This window comes from Mytilus edulis, chromosome 12 (genome assembly GCF_963676685.1).
Source record: "Mytilus edulis chromosome 12, xbMytEdul2.2, whole genome shotgun sequence".
Lineage (NCBI taxonomy): Eukaryota > Metazoa > Mollusca > Bivalvia > Mytilida > Mytilidae > Mytilus > Mytilus edulis.
The window spans coordinates 3452857-3473668 of record NC_092355.1 but is presented as its reverse complement, the minus strand read 5'-3'; the positions used below and the strand labels follow the sequence as shown (position 1 = coordinate 3473668).

General features: G+C 32.6%; 3 protein-coding genes across 6 annotated transcripts in view; 1 reads left to right on the top strand and 2 right to left on the bottom strand.

The window, feature by feature from the left end:
• LOC139499478 (protein smoothened-like) overlaps positions 1–265 on the bottom strand; it is a 42077-nt gene extending 41812 nt beyond the window's left edge. For both annotated transcript variants that reach the window (XM_071288155.1, XM_071288156.1), the window contains exon 1: positions 221–265. The gene's annotated coding sequence lies outside the window, so the exon portion shown is untranslated. The remainder of the gene's footprint in view (positions 1–220) is intronic.
• Positions 261–13585, top strand: LOC139499480 (tRNA-splicing endonuclease subunit Sen2-like). Of its 3 annotated transcripts, XM_071288159.1 has the most exons (10): positions 261–363; positions 1696–1907; positions 4398–4519; positions 5143–5261; positions 7035–7852; positions 8397–8450; positions 10164–10302; positions 11209–11369; positions 12310–12399; positions 13461–13585. In XM_071288159.1, exons 2-10 carry the CDS (start codon positions 1722–1724, stop codon positions 13524–13526), a joined length of 1755 nt encoding a protein of 584 aa, XP_071144260.1. In that variant the 5' UTR covers positions 261–363; positions 1696–1721; the 3' UTR covers positions 13527–13585. The 3 variants fall into 3 exon arrangements, with proteins under 3 accessions (XP_071144260.1, XP_071144261.1, XP_071144262.1); XM_071288160.1 differs by lacking the exon at positions 1696–1907; XM_071288161.1 differs by lacking the exon at positions 261–363 and having other exon boundaries at positions 1610–1907.
• Positions 13586–18167: 4582 nt separating this feature from the next.
• LOC139499479 (tripartite motif-containing protein 2-like) lies at positions 18168–20157 on the bottom strand. Its single transcript, XM_071288158.1, has one exon. It carries the CDS (start codon positions 20149–20151, stop codon positions 18220–18222), a length of 1932 nt encoding a protein of 643 aa, XP_071144259.1. The 5' UTR covers positions 20152–20157; the 3' UTR covers positions 18168–18219.
• Positions 20158–20812: the final 655 nt, after the last annotated feature.

The following is a 20812-nucleotide window of genomic DNA, read 5'->3' as shown; positions in this document are numbered from 1 at the left end:
TCTAGATTTTTGAAGTTGTGTGAAAATCAACAAAGACCAAGGTGAGGTCAACCATACATTTTTGGTCAGTTTCTCTACTTTGTACTCGCTTTCAAATCAAACTACCCGCCATTTACTAACATAAGATAATATTGATTGTAATCGATAATCTGTTAAACACTTTGACTATGTAAATAAGTCAATAAAATGTTGATAAGTAGCCAACAACCTGTGTTCTTACCTGACCTAAATTAATCCATTGATCACGTGACAATGCTGACATCCGTTCTCAATATTAACCTCTACATGTGCAATGAGAAATATTGGTTTGATAAACATATGGCTAAAGAAAGCGTTCTAAATCAAAACAAGGAGATTAATTAAGTAATAGAGACAAACTTTTCAATATAATTATGATTTTTGATACATTTAACAAACAAATAGTGTTTAATAATAAAAGGGGGAAGGGCTATGTACATATTAAACAGGTCAGGAATAAACACCAATTGGTGGATTATACCTCAATTGACGTATAATCCACCAATTGAGGTATATTGGTATAGACCAATTGATGTATAATGCAAGTTTTTTTTGTAATTAAATGCTAGTGTGAGATAGGAGCATGATTTTGCAACTTGCAACCTATTTCATAACCCTTATTGAGTCCTCCGAAATTTCAGTTTTGTCAAAGCCTGCTGCATCTCTTGAGAATGCATGTGTACAACAATTCTTTTGTTGAAACATTTGTACTATTGACCATGATTGACTTTTGATAATGAAGGTCAACTATTAACAAAGAGCACCATTCACCTGTGGAGTTGTACACATGATCACATGACTGCAGACAGTAATGATGTCCATTGACAGGTGATTACAGGTAAATTTGCCAATCAGGAATTGACAAGATAACAATAGAAGAAACTTCAAATACAATTATCGATTAGATGCAATATGTTATGTCACTATACTAAACTAGGAATGTTTGACAAGTTTTCATACCATAAAATGGTTTTAAGAAAACAATGCTCCATTTGGGTGGAATAATTTGTTTTGAAAAACAAAGAATTATACACCAATTGGTCTATACCATTATATGTCAATTGGTGGATTATACGTCAATTGAGGTATAATCCACCAATTGGTGGTTATTCCTGACCTGTTAAAAAAAAGAGAAGAAAAGCCAAGTACAGAAAAAAATTAAAAGAAAATCTACAATGTTACATGATGACATGCTCTTCATGAGTTTACCACCTAAACACGTCAGGTGTACTTTATATAGTATCTTTTGTTATTCGGATGTACAAGTAGTTGAAGTACCAATTAGACTATGTTGACTTTGTTTTTGTAATATGTATTTCTATTTGTATCTAAATGGTAAGTTAAGCCTTTTCAACTGATTTTATAGTTTGTTCTTATGTTGTACTGTTACACCACTGTTCTGGGTAAGGAGAAGGTTGGGATCCAGCTAACATGTTTAATAAGGCTGTTAGTTTGAATTGTTTGAATTGTTTTACATTGTCATTTTGGGGCCTTTTATAGCTGACATCCATGGGATATGGGCTTTGCTCATTGTTGAAGGCCATACAGTGACCTATAGTTGTTAATTTCTGTGTCATTTTGGTCTCTTGTGGAGAGTTGTCTCATTGGCAATCATACCACATGATAAAAAGACAAACAATAATTTTCCAAGCATAGTAACTATTGCTTTCTATTCAGGTAAAAAAAAGTTTCTATTTGTTGGTATGGCATTCTCCAAGCTGGTTAATCCAAAAAAGAAGAAAAGAGTACATGCAGCCAAAGAGTCACCATTTCCAGTTCCCATAGCAACAGAACAGTATGAGAACACATGGTTCTACTACACAGGCTATCTCCATGATAACCACATAGAAATCAAACATAGTGGAGATATTGACAGACTGTACAAAATGGTGAGATCCTAAGTAAAAGTTTTACACTTATTGTGTGTTCAAGTTGCATTTATATATTGTGCAAGATTTGTTCCATGAAAGGTCCTTGAAGGACCTTTATATTCAAATAAGGAGATGTGGTATGGTTGCCAATATGACAACTATCCACCTGAGTGTATTTGAAGTAGATATACTTTTATCATAGGTTTAGTAGTAAATACAGTAGTTTTGAATATTTGATAAATAGCTTGCTGTTTAATCCATATCGCGCAACTTTGATTTGCAACCTTTATGGCATACCCTTTATCACACCCCTACCCTTTATCGCATACCCTTTATCACACCTTTACCCTTTATCACACCCCTACTTTTTTTTTTTACATGAAGTCACTTTTTATAATGTAAACTTAAGAAATATTTTTCCCTTGGGCTGATATTGGTGTCTCGGGATGATACAACATATGATACGGATTTTGCCATGTATTATTCTCTATTAATTGGCCACTGTACAGACATCAACAGAGAAAAAAACCCATACCCATTACCCAAATGATGGCTGCTCAAGGGTTTCGATATGAAAAATGTGTATCAATACAAATAAATGAGAAAACTATTTATAAGTACAAAAACAATGTACATATAAAAAAGAAGATGTGGTATGATTGCCAATGAGACAGCTATCCACAAAAGACCAAAATGACACAGACATTAACAACTATAGGTCTCCGTACGGCCTTCAACAATGAGCAAAGCCCATACTGCATAGTCAGTTATAAAAGGCCCCGATAAGACAATGTAAAACAATTCAAACGAGAAAACTAATGGCCTTATTTATGTAAAATTTATATACATGTACATTTACATATAACACTTGTATTAATAATAATTGTTTATGGCATAAAGTTGTTATACAGCATACCTTAAAAATCAGCTTCACTATTTTTTTTTTTTTTCCCCAAGTAATTAAGGTTAACTATTCAAAGGAATTTATAGATGTTCCTTGTTAACTTGACCAACTGACTCACAAACTGTTTTAATACTGTAAACAGTCGGACAACTAAAATAATTTAAATATCTTAAATTTGGCTTTGAAGAACTTTTCATAATCTTCAAAGATTAAAACACTCTCTACCTAATTTGGTTACTAATTGATTTATTGCATAATTAATGTATTTTTATGCCCCACCTACGATCCACCTACGATAGTAGAGGGGCATTATGTTTTCTGGTCTGTGCGTCCGTTCGTCCGTCCGTTCGTTCGTCCGTCTGTTCGTTCGTCCGTCTGTCCCGCTTCAGGTTAAAGTTTTTGGTCAAGGTAGTTTTTGATGAAGTTGAAGTCCAATCAACTTGAAACTTAGTACACATGTTCCTTATGATATGATCTTTCTAATTTTAAAGCCAAATTAAACTTTTGACCCCAATTTCACGGTCCACTGAACATAGAAAATGAAAGTGCATGTTTCAGGTTCAAGTTTTTGGTCAAGGTAGTTATGTTTCAGGTTAAAGTTTTTGGTCAAGGTAGTTTTTGATGAAGTTGAAGTCCAGTCAACTTGAAACTTAGTACACATGTTCCTTATGATATGATCTTTCTAATTTTAAAGCCAAATTAAACTTTTGACCCCAATTTCACGGTCCACTGAACATAGAAAATGAAAGTGCATGTTTCAGGTTCAAGTTTTTGGTCAAGGTAGTTATGTTTCAGGTTAAAGTTTTTGGTCAAGGTAGTTTTTGATGAAGTTGAAGTCCAATCAACTTGAAACTTAGTACACATGTTTCTTATGATATGGTCTTTCTAATTTTAAAGCCAAATTAAACTTTTGACCCCAATTTCACGGTCCATTGAACATAGAAAATGAAAGTGCATGTTTCAGGTTTAAGTTTTTGGTCAAGATAGTTTTTGATGAAGTTGAAGTCCAATCAACTTGAAACTTAGTACACATATTCCTTATGATATGATCTTTCTAATTTTAAAGCCAAATTAAACTTTTGACCCCAATTTCACGGTCAACTGAACATAGAAAATGAAAGTGCATGTTTCAGGTTAAAGTTTTTGGTCAAGGTAGTTTTTGATGAAGTTGGGAGTCCAATCAACTTGAAACTTAGTACACATGTTCCTTATGATATGATCTTTCTAATTTTAAAGCCAAATTAAACTTTTGACCCCAATTTCACGGTCCACTGAACATAGAAAATGAAAGTGCATGTTTCAGGTTAAAGTTTTTGGTCAAGGTAGTTTTTGATGAAGTTGAAGTCCAATCAACTTGAAACTTAGTACACATGTTCCCTATGATATTATCTTTCTAATTTTAATGCCTGATTATATTTTTTTATCCAATTTCATGGTCCATTGAACATGGAAAATGATAGTGCGAGTGGGGCATCCGTGTACTTTGGACACATTCTTGTTTTAAAATGTCTCGTATACATTCTTTTTCAATTGACAATTATCTCCCTTGTATTCTTAAATTTTTCTACAAGTTTTGTTCAAAGGATTTGCATCTTTACTTTTAGGGATTTTTTGGAAAAGGTACTTTATCCAGAAGTAAGCCAGAATTTAATCAGCGCTTCAAAACAGTGGCCATTCCAAACAAAAAAGGGGAGACAATCAGTGCAAGAATTATGAGTAGGAGAAGGTAAGTAAATGTCAATTACTCAGAAATATCAGAGAAGGACCTATTTATTGTAGTAGTTTATAGTTCCAAAGCTGTTGATTTTTGTAATGGATAATTCTGTTATTTTAAAGGAATTAACCTTTGAGTGAATTTTGATGAATTATCTCCCATGAAGACTCTTTTAACAGAGAAAGCTAATTATTTATTAGTCTCCTGCTGATGAAGTCGAAGGGGACTTAAGGTTTGCACTCTGTCAGTCTGTCTGTCCACGCATCAGTCCAGCAATTCCAGACTTTTTTTCTTCATGCTTGAAGATATTGATTTGATATTTAGTGTATTGTTTTATCATGACAAGTTACAGGTCAAGTTCAATTTTCACAATTTTAGCTTTTCTCCTTGGTCAGTTAAAGCCCTTTCCCTAGAATTTAATTTTTGATGAAATACTTATTATTTAAATTACTAGATTTCTGTTCAAAAGGGAAATAACTCATTTTTAAAAGATTTTAAAAGACATTGTTTGAAGAGTTAAGTGGTAGGTTTGTTTTTTGATCAAGTTAGAAATTGGTTCCATTAAAATTAATTTTTAACCGGTAGGGGACTATGTATTGCCATACAATACTCACAGAATGCTTGTTTCTTTTCAGTTATGTACACAGACTAAACTGGTACTTAGAACAAATAAAAGGGACATCAGGACTCTATACAGAATATGATAGTTCTGAAGAACTCGAGGAGGATCAAGAGTCAGAAATATCTAAGGATGGTATGTAGATATACTTCAGGTGTTATTTATTACAGCAATATGACTTGAGTGTGTAAGTATAGGTAATATATTTGGTTAGCTTGCTTACTAGCTGAACTGTGAAGTCATTATTAGGTCTGGTATACTACCCTCCTTTAAGAGTACACTAGTCCAACAGATAACCAATCTATATGTCTGTAAGATAAGACTACTCAGAAAGGAGGGTAGTATAGTTAACCTTATAATGATAACAAGGTTCAGCTAACAAACAAGCTAGCCAACAATATTACTTTTACCTACAGACTCAAGTCATTTTGCTGTAAACTGTTAATTAAGAAATAATTCTTTCATGCCATGCTCTATGCTCATTTTAACATGGGTAGGCATTATATTTGTTAATATCTTAATACCAAGCGTTAGCGAGGTATTAAATGTTTACAAATATAATGCCTACCCATGTTAAAATGAACATAGAGCATGGCATGATAGAATTATTTCGATTCTAATAGGAATATTTTGAACTTTTGTACTTCGAAGCGGACCTATAGTAGACGCTCGAAATGTCGCCATTTTGATTTGATGAACAAAAACTTTATAGAAAAATCAACAGCTCATCAATAAAAAAAGAACAGAAACATTTAAACTTACTTTAAGAATGTTTTTATTTAATTTCCTAGCGAGCAACACCAACAAAAATGTCCAATTTGATCTCTGGCGTTGTTCAAAATTCATCTGACGTTGCAATTTCAATTGTGACGTCAATCACGTGCAGCCCATGTTCTATTCGAATTAGAACATGGCCCAAAGCTAAAGAAGAACGTCATATTAGAATCTAGCTTCTTATTGTAGACCATTTATATTTTCTCCTTTGATTTTGTTTTGTTTAGTGAACTTTCATTTGATCTTGAAATCTTTAACTAATATCTCAGGAACTTATTTAAAATCTTATAAACTTGAGATTTTTTATTTATCTAATACATATTTTTTCTCGTACATTTGACCTTCTAAATAAGACTTACATGTATCACCAGGTTTGTACTTGGGCAACACAATGGGTGCCTTTCAGTGCAAAAGAAGTCCTTTTAGGTGTGTCTTAGGATTTCGACAACAGTAAAACCGTAAATAATATCTTGTTTTTATTCAAATACTATATATACAAATGTAGATATAAGAGCTTATTCCCACAAAACATGGTGGGATAGAATATTTAAAATATTCAATATTAATATAGAAATACTCTGTATGTTTCTAACCCCTGCACACCAAAATATGGATCAGAAGTGGCAGTTGTAAATGTTAGAAGCAGCATTTAATTAACAAGATCAATTGTAATATTGATATCTTCTTATACCATTATGATTTGATCGAACTTACATGTGTGACATAAATTTTTATAATTTGTGTCTAATACTGTGTTATGTAGTTTCACATGTTTCATCTTGAAAAATACAAAAAAGACAAAAAAACCACAATGGGTGCTACATGCGGAACAGGATCTGCTTACCTTGCTGGAGAACCTAAAATTTTGGTTTTTAGGAAAAAGTTGTCTTATTGGCAATCAGAGTGATACCAACATAACTATTGTATATAGATTAATGGAACAATTTGCTTTGAAAAAAAATTGTAAGTAAGGTAAACACCAACTAATTTTTGGGAAAGGGTTTATTTCCTTTTCAATAAATGTGGAAACTTTTCCCCCATATGAGTATTTGTTATTATATATATCAATTATTGATAGATCACATCTACATCAATATTTTGCAGGGAATTCTGAATTAAAATTTTCTGTTACAGTAACAAAAGACGAAGAAAACACATCAAATCCAAATATTGATGATGGCAATAAATTATTTCATTCACAAACAAAACCCTTGAAGGCAATACATACAGACTTGTGGGCAGAACCAGTAAGCCAATGGGAAACCAGTAACACAGGAAGTAAAGAGGACTTATGGGAAGAGGATGCTGATTTCTGGGGAGATGAGTCTTCATCTGCTTCAGTATCTGGAATAAATAAAACTCAAAACATTGCAATGTATAAATCTGAGGATATTTGGAATGATGATTCTAAAAAGAAGTCTGAATTACTAGAGGTTACTGAGGTTATGGACAATGATTCTTCAAAAAGAAAGAATGTTATATCTCAATTGGACAAGTATTCTGAGAAAGAATCCATTTCAGGACATGAAAATCATGGAGATGTAAATAAATTGACAAAAGAAACACAATTTAATCAAAGAGAAGCCATTTCAATTGACAATCCTGAAATAAAAATGAGTGTTGAGATTGACAGCAAAAACAGTGATTTCCAAATTTCCCAAACAAATGTATTAGATAATGTTTTACCATTAAAAACTGAAAACTCTAAACTGTCGGATATCGAAAGTACAGATAGTGATATAGACCCTCTCTGTAAGTCAGATGATACTGAGGGGGAACTCTGTAAGTCAGATGATACTGAGGGGGAACTCTTTATTGTTGATGATTCTGACAGTGAGGGAGAGGTTTGGAAGAGAAGAAAATTATCTAGAAAAAAGAAGAAAAAATGGAGACCTGTTTTGAAAAAGGATCCATTCTTTGTTAAAGAAAATCTTCATTTATCATTTGAGGAGGTAAAACTAACAGCATATTCGCCATGGAAATGTAAACAGATATCTTCAATTAAACAAGTCAAATAAACAAAGTTTAAACTACTTTAAAAAAAATAAACGAGACATAAGAGAGAACAGAGAAAATTTCATGTTTATTTTCAGAATACTTAAGAACATTTTTTAATAATATTTGTTGAAATAAGTAATTCTGTTTTAACACATGTTAATCGTTTGAAAGAGATGCAATACACACCAATCAAAATACTTATTTTTTCTATTTAAATCATCAAAAATTATATTAAAACTTATAGTTTCATATTTATATCATACATGTATATCCCATAAACAACTATTGATGCAATAAACATCTTATAATAGCTGTATCCTTTTAACACAAAATTCTTCTGGAAAAATATGTAAAAAGAATTAAAGCACTAATTAATCACCTCATTGCTTTTAATATAATGTTAGATTTTGCCTTTCGTAGCTAAATTCATACCATAGAAAAATTACTTACACCACATGACAAAATTTCATGAATTTCTTGATAATTATATATTTTCAGGCATTTTTCTTGTCTTATGGTCTTGGTTGTCTGGTTGTTAAAGATGAAAAAGAAGTAAGTTTGTACTACAATCACACCTGTAACCAGCCCCTTTGAAAACAAATAAGCACTGTTAAAGTCTATGTTCTGTTTAAATTATAACTGTTAAAGTTGAGTATGATTGTATTCAGTCCATGTAATTTCTCAAGAATTTTTACGTAGTTGAATCAACAGCTTTGGGGACAGCTCACATAAAATACATTTAACTTGACAGGATCGCTTTGAAGTCCTCCACCATATTTCATACATGGAGGCACATATACTTGCCTCCCAAAACCACAAAAGTTATATTTGCTGAAGAGCAACAAAAACACATCTATTTCCATAGCACATTTATCTCAAACAGATAGAATACATCAGTCTGAAACCAGGTTGAAATAGAACAAAAGAATCGAAGCTCTTTGTTAGAGAAGGCGATAAATGTTTACTGTATTGTTTACTATAGTGACACATTTTTTAAAAGTTAATAGAAACAAACAAAATTGCAATTTTCTTCTCAATAACGAGGTGTTTTATTTTAAAAACACCATTTGCATAAGTTTTCAATTTATCTAGTACATAGTTAAGCAGAACAATTAGATAGCAAGTCGACGACATGGGAACATTACAAGTTGGATGAAGAAAATGCATAACCTCCGATTCTTTTGAAAAAATTACCACGGACGGAAAACATATCAATCTATTAGTTCAGTAATTTTCGTGTCTGCCCTTCCATTATGTGACTGAAGACAAAATTCCAAAAAATAGGTAACAATTATATTGAAGAGAGAAAATCGAGTGCACCTTTTTATGTTAGGGCATGTTTGAGTTGAGTATTTTGTCTTGATATCGTACAAAGTAAGAATATTTTATACATTGTCTCGCTTCAGATTCTATCATTTTTATATATTTAAGCTACAGTTTGACTTTACAACACAAAAAAATAACAGTACTAAAAGATGAAATATAAGGGTCAAGTGAAATACCTATCTAATGAGTCACAAAAACAGAGAAGGTGTGTTCGAATAGCTATTTTTTTACTGAAAGTACTTGACGACAGTCTTACAAGTTGGATGATGAAAATGCATATCTTCGAAAAATTCTAATTTTTTGTGTGTGATAACTACGGTTTATAGTCTTCATACACTAAAAAATCTAGTCTGCCCTTCCACGAAATATTTAATTAGAATTTTTTTAAATGTTTTTGAATTTTCGAAAATTCCACCTGACAACGATCAGACAATAGCTTTAAGTTGAATCAATGCAGACAAGATCATTAACTGATGCTCATTAGCTAGTTGATACATTTGTCTTTTAAAATATAACTGACATATAAGGATCGTATTGGTGCAATGTGGATAAATTTATCGGTTTCCAAGAGCAAAATTGGTAGCGCGTCATCCCTACAATGGCTTCCATTTCTACGATTGTGAAAATGAACTGGCGTAATGGGGAGATAATTTTGACGAAGTAGGATCCTGACTGACATCACATGACAAATATGCATCATTATACAAAGGGACACAACTCTCAAGACTTTACAATAAAACACATAGGACCATACATATGCATAACAATTTTTCATGGATTTCATGAATAAGAGTGAACAAAGTACAAATCATCTATACGCTTTTGTTGAGACTTTTCAATTATCCACGAAAATAATTTTCCCTCAATCCATTAAAATTGGTACCCACGCAAACCAATGGAATCCACAGTATTACCTTGTTTATACTTCCTGTGTTTCAGAGAACTCCAGATTTAACAGAGATGTGGCAGACGTTCAGCACTAAACAACAGACATTCATACCTAACTATATAGCTTATCATTACTACAGGAGTAAAGGATGGGTACCCAAAACGGGACTCAAATTTGGCTCAGATTTCAGTAAGTTTTGTGTAACTCTTTTTGGGGGAGAATATTTTTACCTTAAAATTGAGAATGAAAATGGGGAATATGTCAAAGAGACAACAACCTGACCAAAGAGCAGAAACATCTTACATCTTTTAACTTGATTTGATACCATTGTAATGTCTTCAATAAATTAATAAGACAGCAACTTAGACAGTAAAACAAAACTGAAGCCTGAAGATCAGCATTCAATCTTCAATATTGAACTTGTGTCCATACCAAACCATTTTTTATTGCCCAAATTCAAACTAGTTGTAAATGAATTCAAGAGTCCATTAATGATCTTCCATCATAGTCGATGTACAAAAGATATATCTGTAATTTCGTTTAGACAACAAAATATCATGGCATTGTAGCTTCCTTTCTTCTTTAAGGGATTGTAATTTTAGTTTTGAAATCATTTTATTTTCCTCCTTCTCCATATCTGTAGTCCTATATAGCTAGGAGTACCAACAGTAAACCTTACCAAAAAAGGAGATGAAATTAATACCATTTAGAGCAAACAAACAGGGCAAATTGTTTTTATGCCCCACCTAGGTGCATTTTGTTTTTTAGGTCTGTGCATCCGTTTGTTTGTCCCTATGTTTGTCTGTCTGTCCCACTTCAGGCTATAGATTTTGGTCAAGGTAGTTTTTGATGAAGTTGAAGTTACATCAACTTGAAACTTAGTACACATGTTACCTATTCAACAATACTTCTTATTGTAATGCAAAAAAAGAGTTTGGACCCAAATTTCAGGGTCCATTGAACATAGGAAATGATAGTGTGAGTGGGCCATCTATGTAAAAAGGGCACATTCTTGTTTTTGGTGTGAAGTTATATCAGATATGATTGACAAAAGGCAAAGTTTTCATCGGTGAGCATATTTTTTTTTAATCTCAGTAATATACAAGGAAGGACCAGCTTTTTATCATGGTAGCTACTCAGTGATAGTTAAGATGGTATGGGAAGATTCTTTAAAGGAAGACCCTCAATACCACACTAGAGACTTCACATGGACCAATCTGGCAGGGCTTAACAGACTTACTGAACAAGTATCTAAGGTATGTACCTGAGGGAAAGGAAAAAAAGTATTTATTATTATTAGGTGTATAGTTTTGCTTCTGTATAAAGGTATGCTAATGTTAAAATTTTGTTACAGACCCCTAAACCCGATTTTGATTTAAGAATTACAATTTATGAATTTAATCATTTAGAGGAAAATAGCAAAAGTTTTGGTTTCTGCACAGATACTTGAGTATGTCTTCTCCAAATTTAAAATTCAATATGTTGTTAGAGACAGATATAGTTCATGTTTGAGCTATTGTCCTTTTTATGCCATTGCTGCAGTTTACATTGGTTTCTGTTCTCTAACTTTAGTTTGCTTCAACCAAATATTATGAAACTTATACACAAAGCTTATTACAACAAAACAAACACCAAGGTCCAACTTGATTGTCATAACTTTTACCGTTATAGCATTTGTTTTTATAAAATTGCTGCATGGTTCATTTCTATTCTCTTACTTTTACCTTATACACAAAGCTTATAACTACAAAACACAGATCAAGTTAAATTTGGGTTGCATCACTTGTACTGTAATGTCGTGTTATGTCTCTTTATAACGTTTTATGCAAGTGAGGGCATCATCTGGTTCTCCATTCATTTCTTTACAGTGTAATGCCTCTTGAAGAAGACGTTACTAAGTTGAAAAACTTGTGTCTAATCCATTTGTCATTTTTGAACTATAAGATATGTTTTAATTTATTTATGCCTATTGATTGGTGAAACAGACCTTTAGTAGGTCTGTGTCAAATCATTTTAAATTTCAAGATGTGGCGAGTGACATGTAAAGGATCTAAAGCTTGATTGATTTAACTTTTTAATTTTTTAACGAGAATTATGCACACCGATTGATAAAAAGAAAAATAGCTAACTTTTTTGTCTTTGCAGAATAATTTAGTATTGATTCTTCTCATTTGTACATTTATCTTTATTTAACAGGAAGTCTTGTTATGTCATGTGATTAGACCTAACAGTTTAACAGAGGAAGATCTATTGTCACCTAAATGTATCCCACAATTCAAAGTTAAGGTTTGTACTGCCATTGACATTAGATATTTTGTTTATAAGTTATTTAGATGTGTAGAGAGTACAAATTTAAAATTTGATTCTAAACAAATTCTAAAAATTATTTCTTACTAAAAAAAGAAATTATTGTAAGATGAAGAATTTATTTAATTTTAAAGTTCCAAAAGTCTAAATACCCTTCGTTTTATTGAAAAGAAATTTAGAGGTCAAGACAAGTATCCACACTGTAAGTTAAACAAGGGAAAGGAGAAGCCAAGAGGGAAATCAAATATAAACCAGTCCATGCGAAAAGGTACAAAAAGTCCTTTTACTAAACTTTACAGGACATGTTGTTAAGTTGGTTATAATATTTTTAATAAACGATTATATCTGAAAAAAATGATATTATTGTAAACATTCATAAAAATGTGAATTCTGTCCTGAATTTGTCATTTAAAACAGAAAATGATGCAGAAATATCTCAATTTGTACTTCAGCCAGTGTAAAATCATTTGTTAACGGGAACAAAGCTATACTGAGCAACAATATAAATACAGAAGGTCAACAATTTTCAACCTCTCTACCCATGTTTAAAGAAAGGAAGACAATATTAAACTCATGGGAAAATGCAAAAAAATATGTCAACTTGTATGTTTGAGATTGAAATGTAAGTAAAGGTCTTTAATATTAGATAAATCAACAATCTTTGCAAGGGATTTGATTTTATGGATCACAAGTCTGCTACCAATAATTATGCACACTTTTTAGTATTTCTTAATTTTTATCTTTTTGCATGGACTGGCTCATATAAACGTATTTATACTTTTGGTATTTAGCTGTATTTTGCCTCCGAATGACCTTATATCACCTCCGAATAACCTTTTGACGTCAAGCAACAATCACTTTTTAGTTGTGACGTCAAATATTTTGAATTATGAAGTCAAAGTTTACGGGAATCTGTGTGATGTTATGTAATGGCAGACAAATTTGCATACAAGTGTAAATACGTCTATTCCAAGTCATGAAAAGTGGGCAAAACTGCATTTTTCTATTTGTAAAATAAAAACATCAAATTCTCTTCACAGGAAGTTGTTATATCAAGATGGGTGTCATCACAAGAAAGAGAGAAACATACTGAGGAAATACCTTGACCCGAAAACATTTATCAACATTTTATTTATTCTGAGATAATAAATTTTTAGTAAACAAATATTTTATGGTAAATTTCTTTCAAAGTCAAAGGTAGAGAGGGCTTTTTTAATTGGATGTTTTGCTATTTCGAACCAGCCACTAAGTGGTAAGTGAACCAACAGTTATATCACACTTTTTTTTCTAAATGCTGTCACATATTGAGCTGATTTTAGTCAAAATGTGAGTCTACTATGATCAGTTTAAGATTGAGTTGGTTCTGCTCTGCTGGTTTTTGCTGAAATTACGGGTTTTGGACTTTAACATTTTTTTTTGGAAGCTGAGCTATTTGTGTCCTTCAGACAATTGTTTACTATGAATTCCAGAAGTCCACATGCTTTTAGTCTAGTTATTTGAGCACTGTTACATGGTTTTATCATTTGACTCCTTCATTTGTGTATGTCTATATATAGATTCATACATTGGAACCAGTGGGTTATTGAATTTATCTAATTGAGATAGTTAAACTATTGAATTATAAAGTCAGGGCCTCGGCAAAGACTTTAAAAAAGAAAATTTAACTATCAAGTAACTATGTAAAAATCTGTTTCCCCAATGATTATCAAATAAATTTACATTTTTGATAAAGGCATACACATTTTAGTGTCTTCCATATTCCACAAGGTTGTCAATTTCATTAACACTGTTAAACCATTTTGATTCATTCAGTGAGCCGATAAAGGTTATTACCCGTAAACTTGTCTAATCATCTTCTTAGATTATTGTCATCCAAATATTAGTTAAATTTTGTTATAGAATGGGGCCCAGAAAAGGTTAAATCGCCACAGAATTAGAGAAAAACTTTTAAAGAAAATCTTCCTGCAATTTTTCTGCCAGGTTAATTCTCGTTTCATACTTAGGACTAATTTTCCTAATGATAAACCAATTAAAACCAACATGTCTTTTTAAAAAGTCAGCCCTGTTTACATTAATGAGGTATATATTACTCTACTTACAATGGTATCATAAGTAGTTCAGGATCATGTATGTGAAAGAGGGTCGAAAGATACCAGAGGAACAGTCAAATTGAATTGTGCTGGTTGATATACTTTTCACTCAGCTATTACAATACTGGGGATTCATTGATTTTCGTGGATACCAGTTTGAATTTCACGGATTGAGTTGAACTTGCATTTTCGTGGATAGTTGTTTTCGTGGTTTTGCTCAAATTTACAAAGTATCACTTTCTTGTAAAAGGCTAAGAAACAAACAAACTCATCATTCAACTGTAGATGCATAATTAATGGAAAATCTACAAGGGTAAGCTTTATTTTTCAGTATACTGTGGATTCATTATCATTCTTTGGGAACCATTGTAATACAATGATAAAGAAAATATGTTGCTCGTTGGACATTTAAATTCATGCTTAATCCGTACCAACGAAATCAACGAAAATTGGTTCCCAAAGAATGATAATGAATCCACAGTATACTGAAAAATAAAGCTTACCCTTGTAGATTTTCCATTAGTTATGCGTCTACAGTTGAATGATGAGTTTGTTTGTTTCTTAGCCTTTTACAAGAAAGTGATACTTTTGTGGTCATTTGTTGCCTTTCATTTGTATATTGTGTTGATGTTTTGTATTATGTTGTAAAAACTGCAGGTTCTTACAGATTACACATTATTTAAGAAAATTAATAATTTGAAGTTGAGATCCCGTTTGTGTTTGACTAGTCACTACTTAGGCCAAAGCGTCATGATACGGAATAACTCTTTGTTACAATCATGTTAAGACAGCTTTTAAGTTCCATACCAGCAAAGCTCAGGGAGACTTAAAATTGTGCAATCATTCTGTCCGTCCTTCAACTCGACAAATCAGTTTTCCACACTTTTTATCTTTATGCTTCAATATATTGCTTTGATATTTGGTACATAGTTGTATCATGACCAATTACAGATTGAATTAAAATTTTGATCTGGTCTGATGATTAAGTGCAAAGAAATTGTGCTTGCCAATGGGTAATTAGTTTTTGGCACTTTTTTTAGTGTTGTCAACGGTTAACCGTCTGAACGACTCAGTATTAAATACCAAAAACTCTAAATGGTTAACCAGACCTTTTTTCAATTTTAATAGATTCGATAAAACTGTGTATTACAGTGTTGCGCCTGTCCCCAGCCAGGAGCCTCTGGCATTTGTTAGTCTTGTATGATTTTCAATTTTAGTTCAATTATTGATTTAGACATTTTTTAGTGACGTCCATTTTCATTGAATTAGTACACGTTTTGGTTAGGGGCAAATAAGTCAAGGAGTTAGTTTTTTCTCGTTTGAATGTTCTTTTGACATTTCGGGGCCTTTTATTGCTGAAGACATTGATTAGATTTTTGAAATATAGTTTAACCATGACAAGTTTGAAATGTGTAAATGTTTTGCATAATAAACCCTTTAAAAAAATAGAAATCACAGTGCATGTCGAGAGAAGTTTAGCAGTAATATCAAAGTTGTTATGCATTCGTTTGGTGTATTTGACCTTTTGATTTTGACATTTGATTTAGGACTTTCCCTTTTGAATTTTCCTCGGAGTTCAGTATTTTTGTGTATTTACTTCTTTCGATATGTGTTGAAATCCTTTAGTAAAACTGTATTCACAACTTTTCATATATTTCAATATAAACGGATTTCATGATTGTTCAATATTTGCACCAGAAGATAATTGGACTTATTTATCACCAATAACATTCATATTTTGTTCCAGTACAATGAATTTGCAACCGATAGGGGACTGAATTACAATGCAATACGCATGTTTGTTCCTTTGACGGATGTTTCTGAGATCACTCATGGTTTTTGGTTAAGTTGATCGTCCATTTTTTTTTTTATAAAAAAGGCCGTTGGTTTTCTCGTTTGAATTGTTTTACATTGTCATTTTGAAGCCTTTTATAGTTGACTTTGCGGTATGGGCTTGGCTCATTGTTGAAGGCCGTACGGTAACCTATAGTTGTTAATTTCTGTGTTATTTTGGTCTCTTGTGGAGAGTTTTGCATTGGCAATCATACCACATCTTTTTTATATTGACGTTGGTTGTCTTTATTTTTTTGGGGTTGTGACTTGTAGACTGTTATTTGTCTTTGTTTTTTATTTGGAGTATTTGTTCTCATTTCATATTAAATGCACTTGTTCCTAAGCACCTTAGTGATACTAGTAGTGCATATGAGTGTACTGATGCTATACAGAAGGATCGTTACGTTGACAACATAACTTGAAGTTTTCCAACCGAGAGGCAATTATTACAGTACTTAGACTTTATTTGCCAAAGCGGGATTCAATTAACACTTTTGGGCATCACAAACGAAGACTTTGAAAGATCCTGCAAAGACAGAAAATATAATTGATAACGATGACCATATCAAAGTATGAAAACTTAGATGAAAGGCCGTCAAGGAAAAAGTAAAAACACAAAAATACTGAACTCCGAGGAAAATTCAAAAAGGAAAATCAAAAATCAAAAGGCAAAATCAAAAGTCCAAACACATCAAACGAATGGATAACAACTGTCATATTCCTGACTTGGTACAGGCATTTTCTAATGTAGAAAATGGTGGATTGAACCTGGTTTTATAGCTAGCTAAACCTCTCACTTGTATGACAGTCGCATCAAATTCCATTACATTGTGAACGATGCATGAACAAAACAAACATACTCAAAGAGTAAAAATGTCAAAAATAGGGGTACAACAGTCAATATTGTGTTATCATCTTAATATCACTACATAAACAACAAATGTAACAAAGTAGCACAAAAAGGCATACATCAAATTTAACATTCTCATTTTTTTTTCTTATACGGCTGAATTTATCTATGTAAAGTCTACCCATAAATGAAAAAAGGAAACACGTACTTTTGCAAATTAGGCATACGTTGAAACGGAGGATACTTCGAGTACAAATCGTGAATTACTTGGACAGTCTGTAAAGATTTAAGATCCTCTAAGGTTAATTAGCCCAATTACAGTAATGATGTAAATGGTCATGCAGACTCTATGGGACAAACCAAACTAGATTTGAATGAACCATTATCATCAGCAACTTTAATGGAATGGAAAGAGTAACCCACACATGAATGCATAAACACAGAAATTCCGAGACTGCATTTCAAAGAAACGAAAGATAAACGGCAGATATTACACTACACATATTCATGGATGCTAGTTAAATAGCTTACGGAGCATGTACATATGTTGTTTTCGGGAACCAGTCTTCGCATATTACTAGTATGTCGAAAACACATTACAAACTCGAAACTTGAACTCATAACAGCCATGAATGGGAAGAGATTATTGAAACATTTAAAGTAATATACAAATGTATAAGCGTTTCACAAAACAGAATGAGTTGATTGATGACTACAACCACTCTACGATAGTACATTAGAAAGATTCCTATACCACTACTTGCACACTAAGGTGGCCCTTGTTTTAGCATTCAAACTGGACATTATAAAAAAGAAGATGTGGTATCATTGCCAATTAGACAACTGTCCACAAGAGACCAAAATGACACAGATATTAACAACGATAGATCACCGTACGGCCTTCAATAATGAGCAAAGCCCATACCGCATTGTAAGATAGTAAAGGCCCCGATGTGACAATGTAAAACAATTCAAACGAGAAAACTAACGGCCTTATGTATCTAAAAAACGAATTGTTGATTTATGTTAATCGATCTGACACAGCAAAACTTTTCCGAACATATTACATGTGACAAGGAATGTATTGTCATTTCGAGCGAAACATATTGTCCATGGAGATTGTACCCCCACAGTGTCGCTTGGAATCACCCGGATTAGTTCTCCATCGTTCGAAATTTGATGAATATTTTTAGAACCATATCCAACTATGTATATATTTCCCTCAAAGTCAATTCCAATTCCTCTTGGATCAGATAACCGCGAACTCGTGTATGTAAATCTGGTTGTATTTCCAGTTACACGGGACACTGAATTTTCCCCATCACCATATATATAGTCTTTCTTGTCTGAAGTTGATACAAAATAAGAAGAGCCACGGGTTGTCTTTTCTTTAATTTTCTGACCCAATGATGAGTTTATCAAAGTCAGTGTTGATGAACAAGATACGACGAATTGATCATTCTGGACATAACATAATCCAAAAACAGATATATCCTGCAGATGAAGTTTTCGTAATAACTTGAATTCTACGCTGTCGACAATCAATACTTTGTTGCTCTGAAATAATGAAATTGCAACTTTACTCTGATCGACTCGAGTAACATCAGTTGGTAAATGTCCAACTGGTATCGAGGCCAGAAGTCTTCCCCTCATACTGTATTTTGCAAGTGCCTTCTTATTTCCACTTGTTGTAACTACACAATCATGGACAAATATTGCGCTAGCCTGTCCTAAATGGTCAGCAATAGTTCGTACTACTTTAACAACTCCAGTGCGAAAATTTAGAGTTCTTTTAACTACCGCATTACACGTTCTTTCCAGGAACTCTTCACGAATCTTAAAACTTCCAAACGACTTCGTAATGCTCGTAAATGTTTTCATGTGATCAGTTGGTACGAAACGAAATGAAACGTATTTCATCCTTTTTACAGCTTCATTCATTTCTTCTTCGAGTGCAGTGAATTTTAAACCAATTTTGTTCACTTCCAATAGACATTGTTGCTCAGATCCGCTTCTTATAGTACCAATGAGCATTCGTTCCCAATTATTTACCATGCTTTTATAATTGGAAAATGTGTCAACTTCATCGGTTAGTTTTAGATCAACTTGCGTTTTAGATGAAGACATTTCAAGTTTTATTTGTTCTTCTATTTTATTTAGGTGTTCAATTGCCCTTTCTTTTAGTTTTGATATTTCTTGGAGAATATTTTCATATTGAGTTTGAATACTGTCCAAGTTCTGCTTTTGATTTTGAACTATTTCATTTATTCCCTTACATTTTTCCTTCAGCTTTCTAACCAATTCATTGGTTTGATTGGATTGCTTAATATCAATTGCAGCATTTTGAATCGATATTACATTTTCACATTTCCGATGTGTAAGTGTTGCGCATAAGGTACAACAAGGCTTTGAATGATCCACACAGAAAACTTCTACGATCTTGTCTGCATGATCTTCGCAACTCAATGCCCCAGTTATCTGGTAATCAGATTGGTCCGACTGAATTTTTTGAACATTAATTACTGTATGTTTTGATGTAATTTTGAATGATTTGTGATATTCTTCACACTGTCCACAGAACGCCTCCTGACACGTGGTACACCAAGAAACGGCTTCCTTTGTCTTATTTTTTACATGACATGAATTACACATTTTTTCAGACCTTTGAATCGCTCGCTTGTCCAACATCGACGTTACAAAGTGATTCATTGGTAGCTGGGATGCCCAATTTTCTGTTTTTTCCTGTGTTCCTTTACATGAAATAAAAATTCGACATACGGGGCATTTGAATCCCTCGCAAGCAATGTCCTTTTCCTTTGATGACACAATGTATGTGTCAATACATGTTTCACAGAAGGTATGAAGACATGGTAGATACTTCGGAACTTTGAAAGTTTCTAAACAGATTGAACACGTCAATAAATCATCGAAGTTTTCGATCTTTGAAGTTGTGGCCATTTTAAGTTTTTTGGACTTTGATATTTTTCTTCCTGGTTCGTATATATAATCACAGTTTACCTAGGTTTTTAGTTATATAAATAGCTGAACTGTGTGTATATACTGTCGTTCGAATCGTTTTATCGAATCAAAGGACTACAACGCAGTCAGGATTCTACTTCGTTAAAATTATCTCCCCATTACGCCAGTTCATTTTCACAATCGTAGAAATGGAAGCCATTGTAGGCATGACGCGCTACCAATTTTGCTCATGGAAACCGATAAAATCCACATTGCACCATTACGGTCCTTATATGTCAGTTATATTTTAAAAGACAAATGTATCAACAAGCTAATGAGCATCAATTAATGATCTTGTCTGCATTGATTCAACTTAAAACTATTGTCTGATCGGTTGTCAGGTGGAATTTTCGAAAATTCAAAAACATTTAAAAAAATTCTAAATAAATATTTCGTGGAAGGGCAGACTAGATTTTTTTAGTGTATGAAGACTATAAACCCTAGTTATCACCCACAAAAAATAAGAATTTTTCGAAGATATGCACTTTCATCATCCAACTTGAAAGACTGTCAAGTACTTTCAGTAAAAAATAGCTATTCGAACACACCTTCCCTGTTTTTGTGACTCATGAGATAGGTATTTCACTTGACCCATATATTT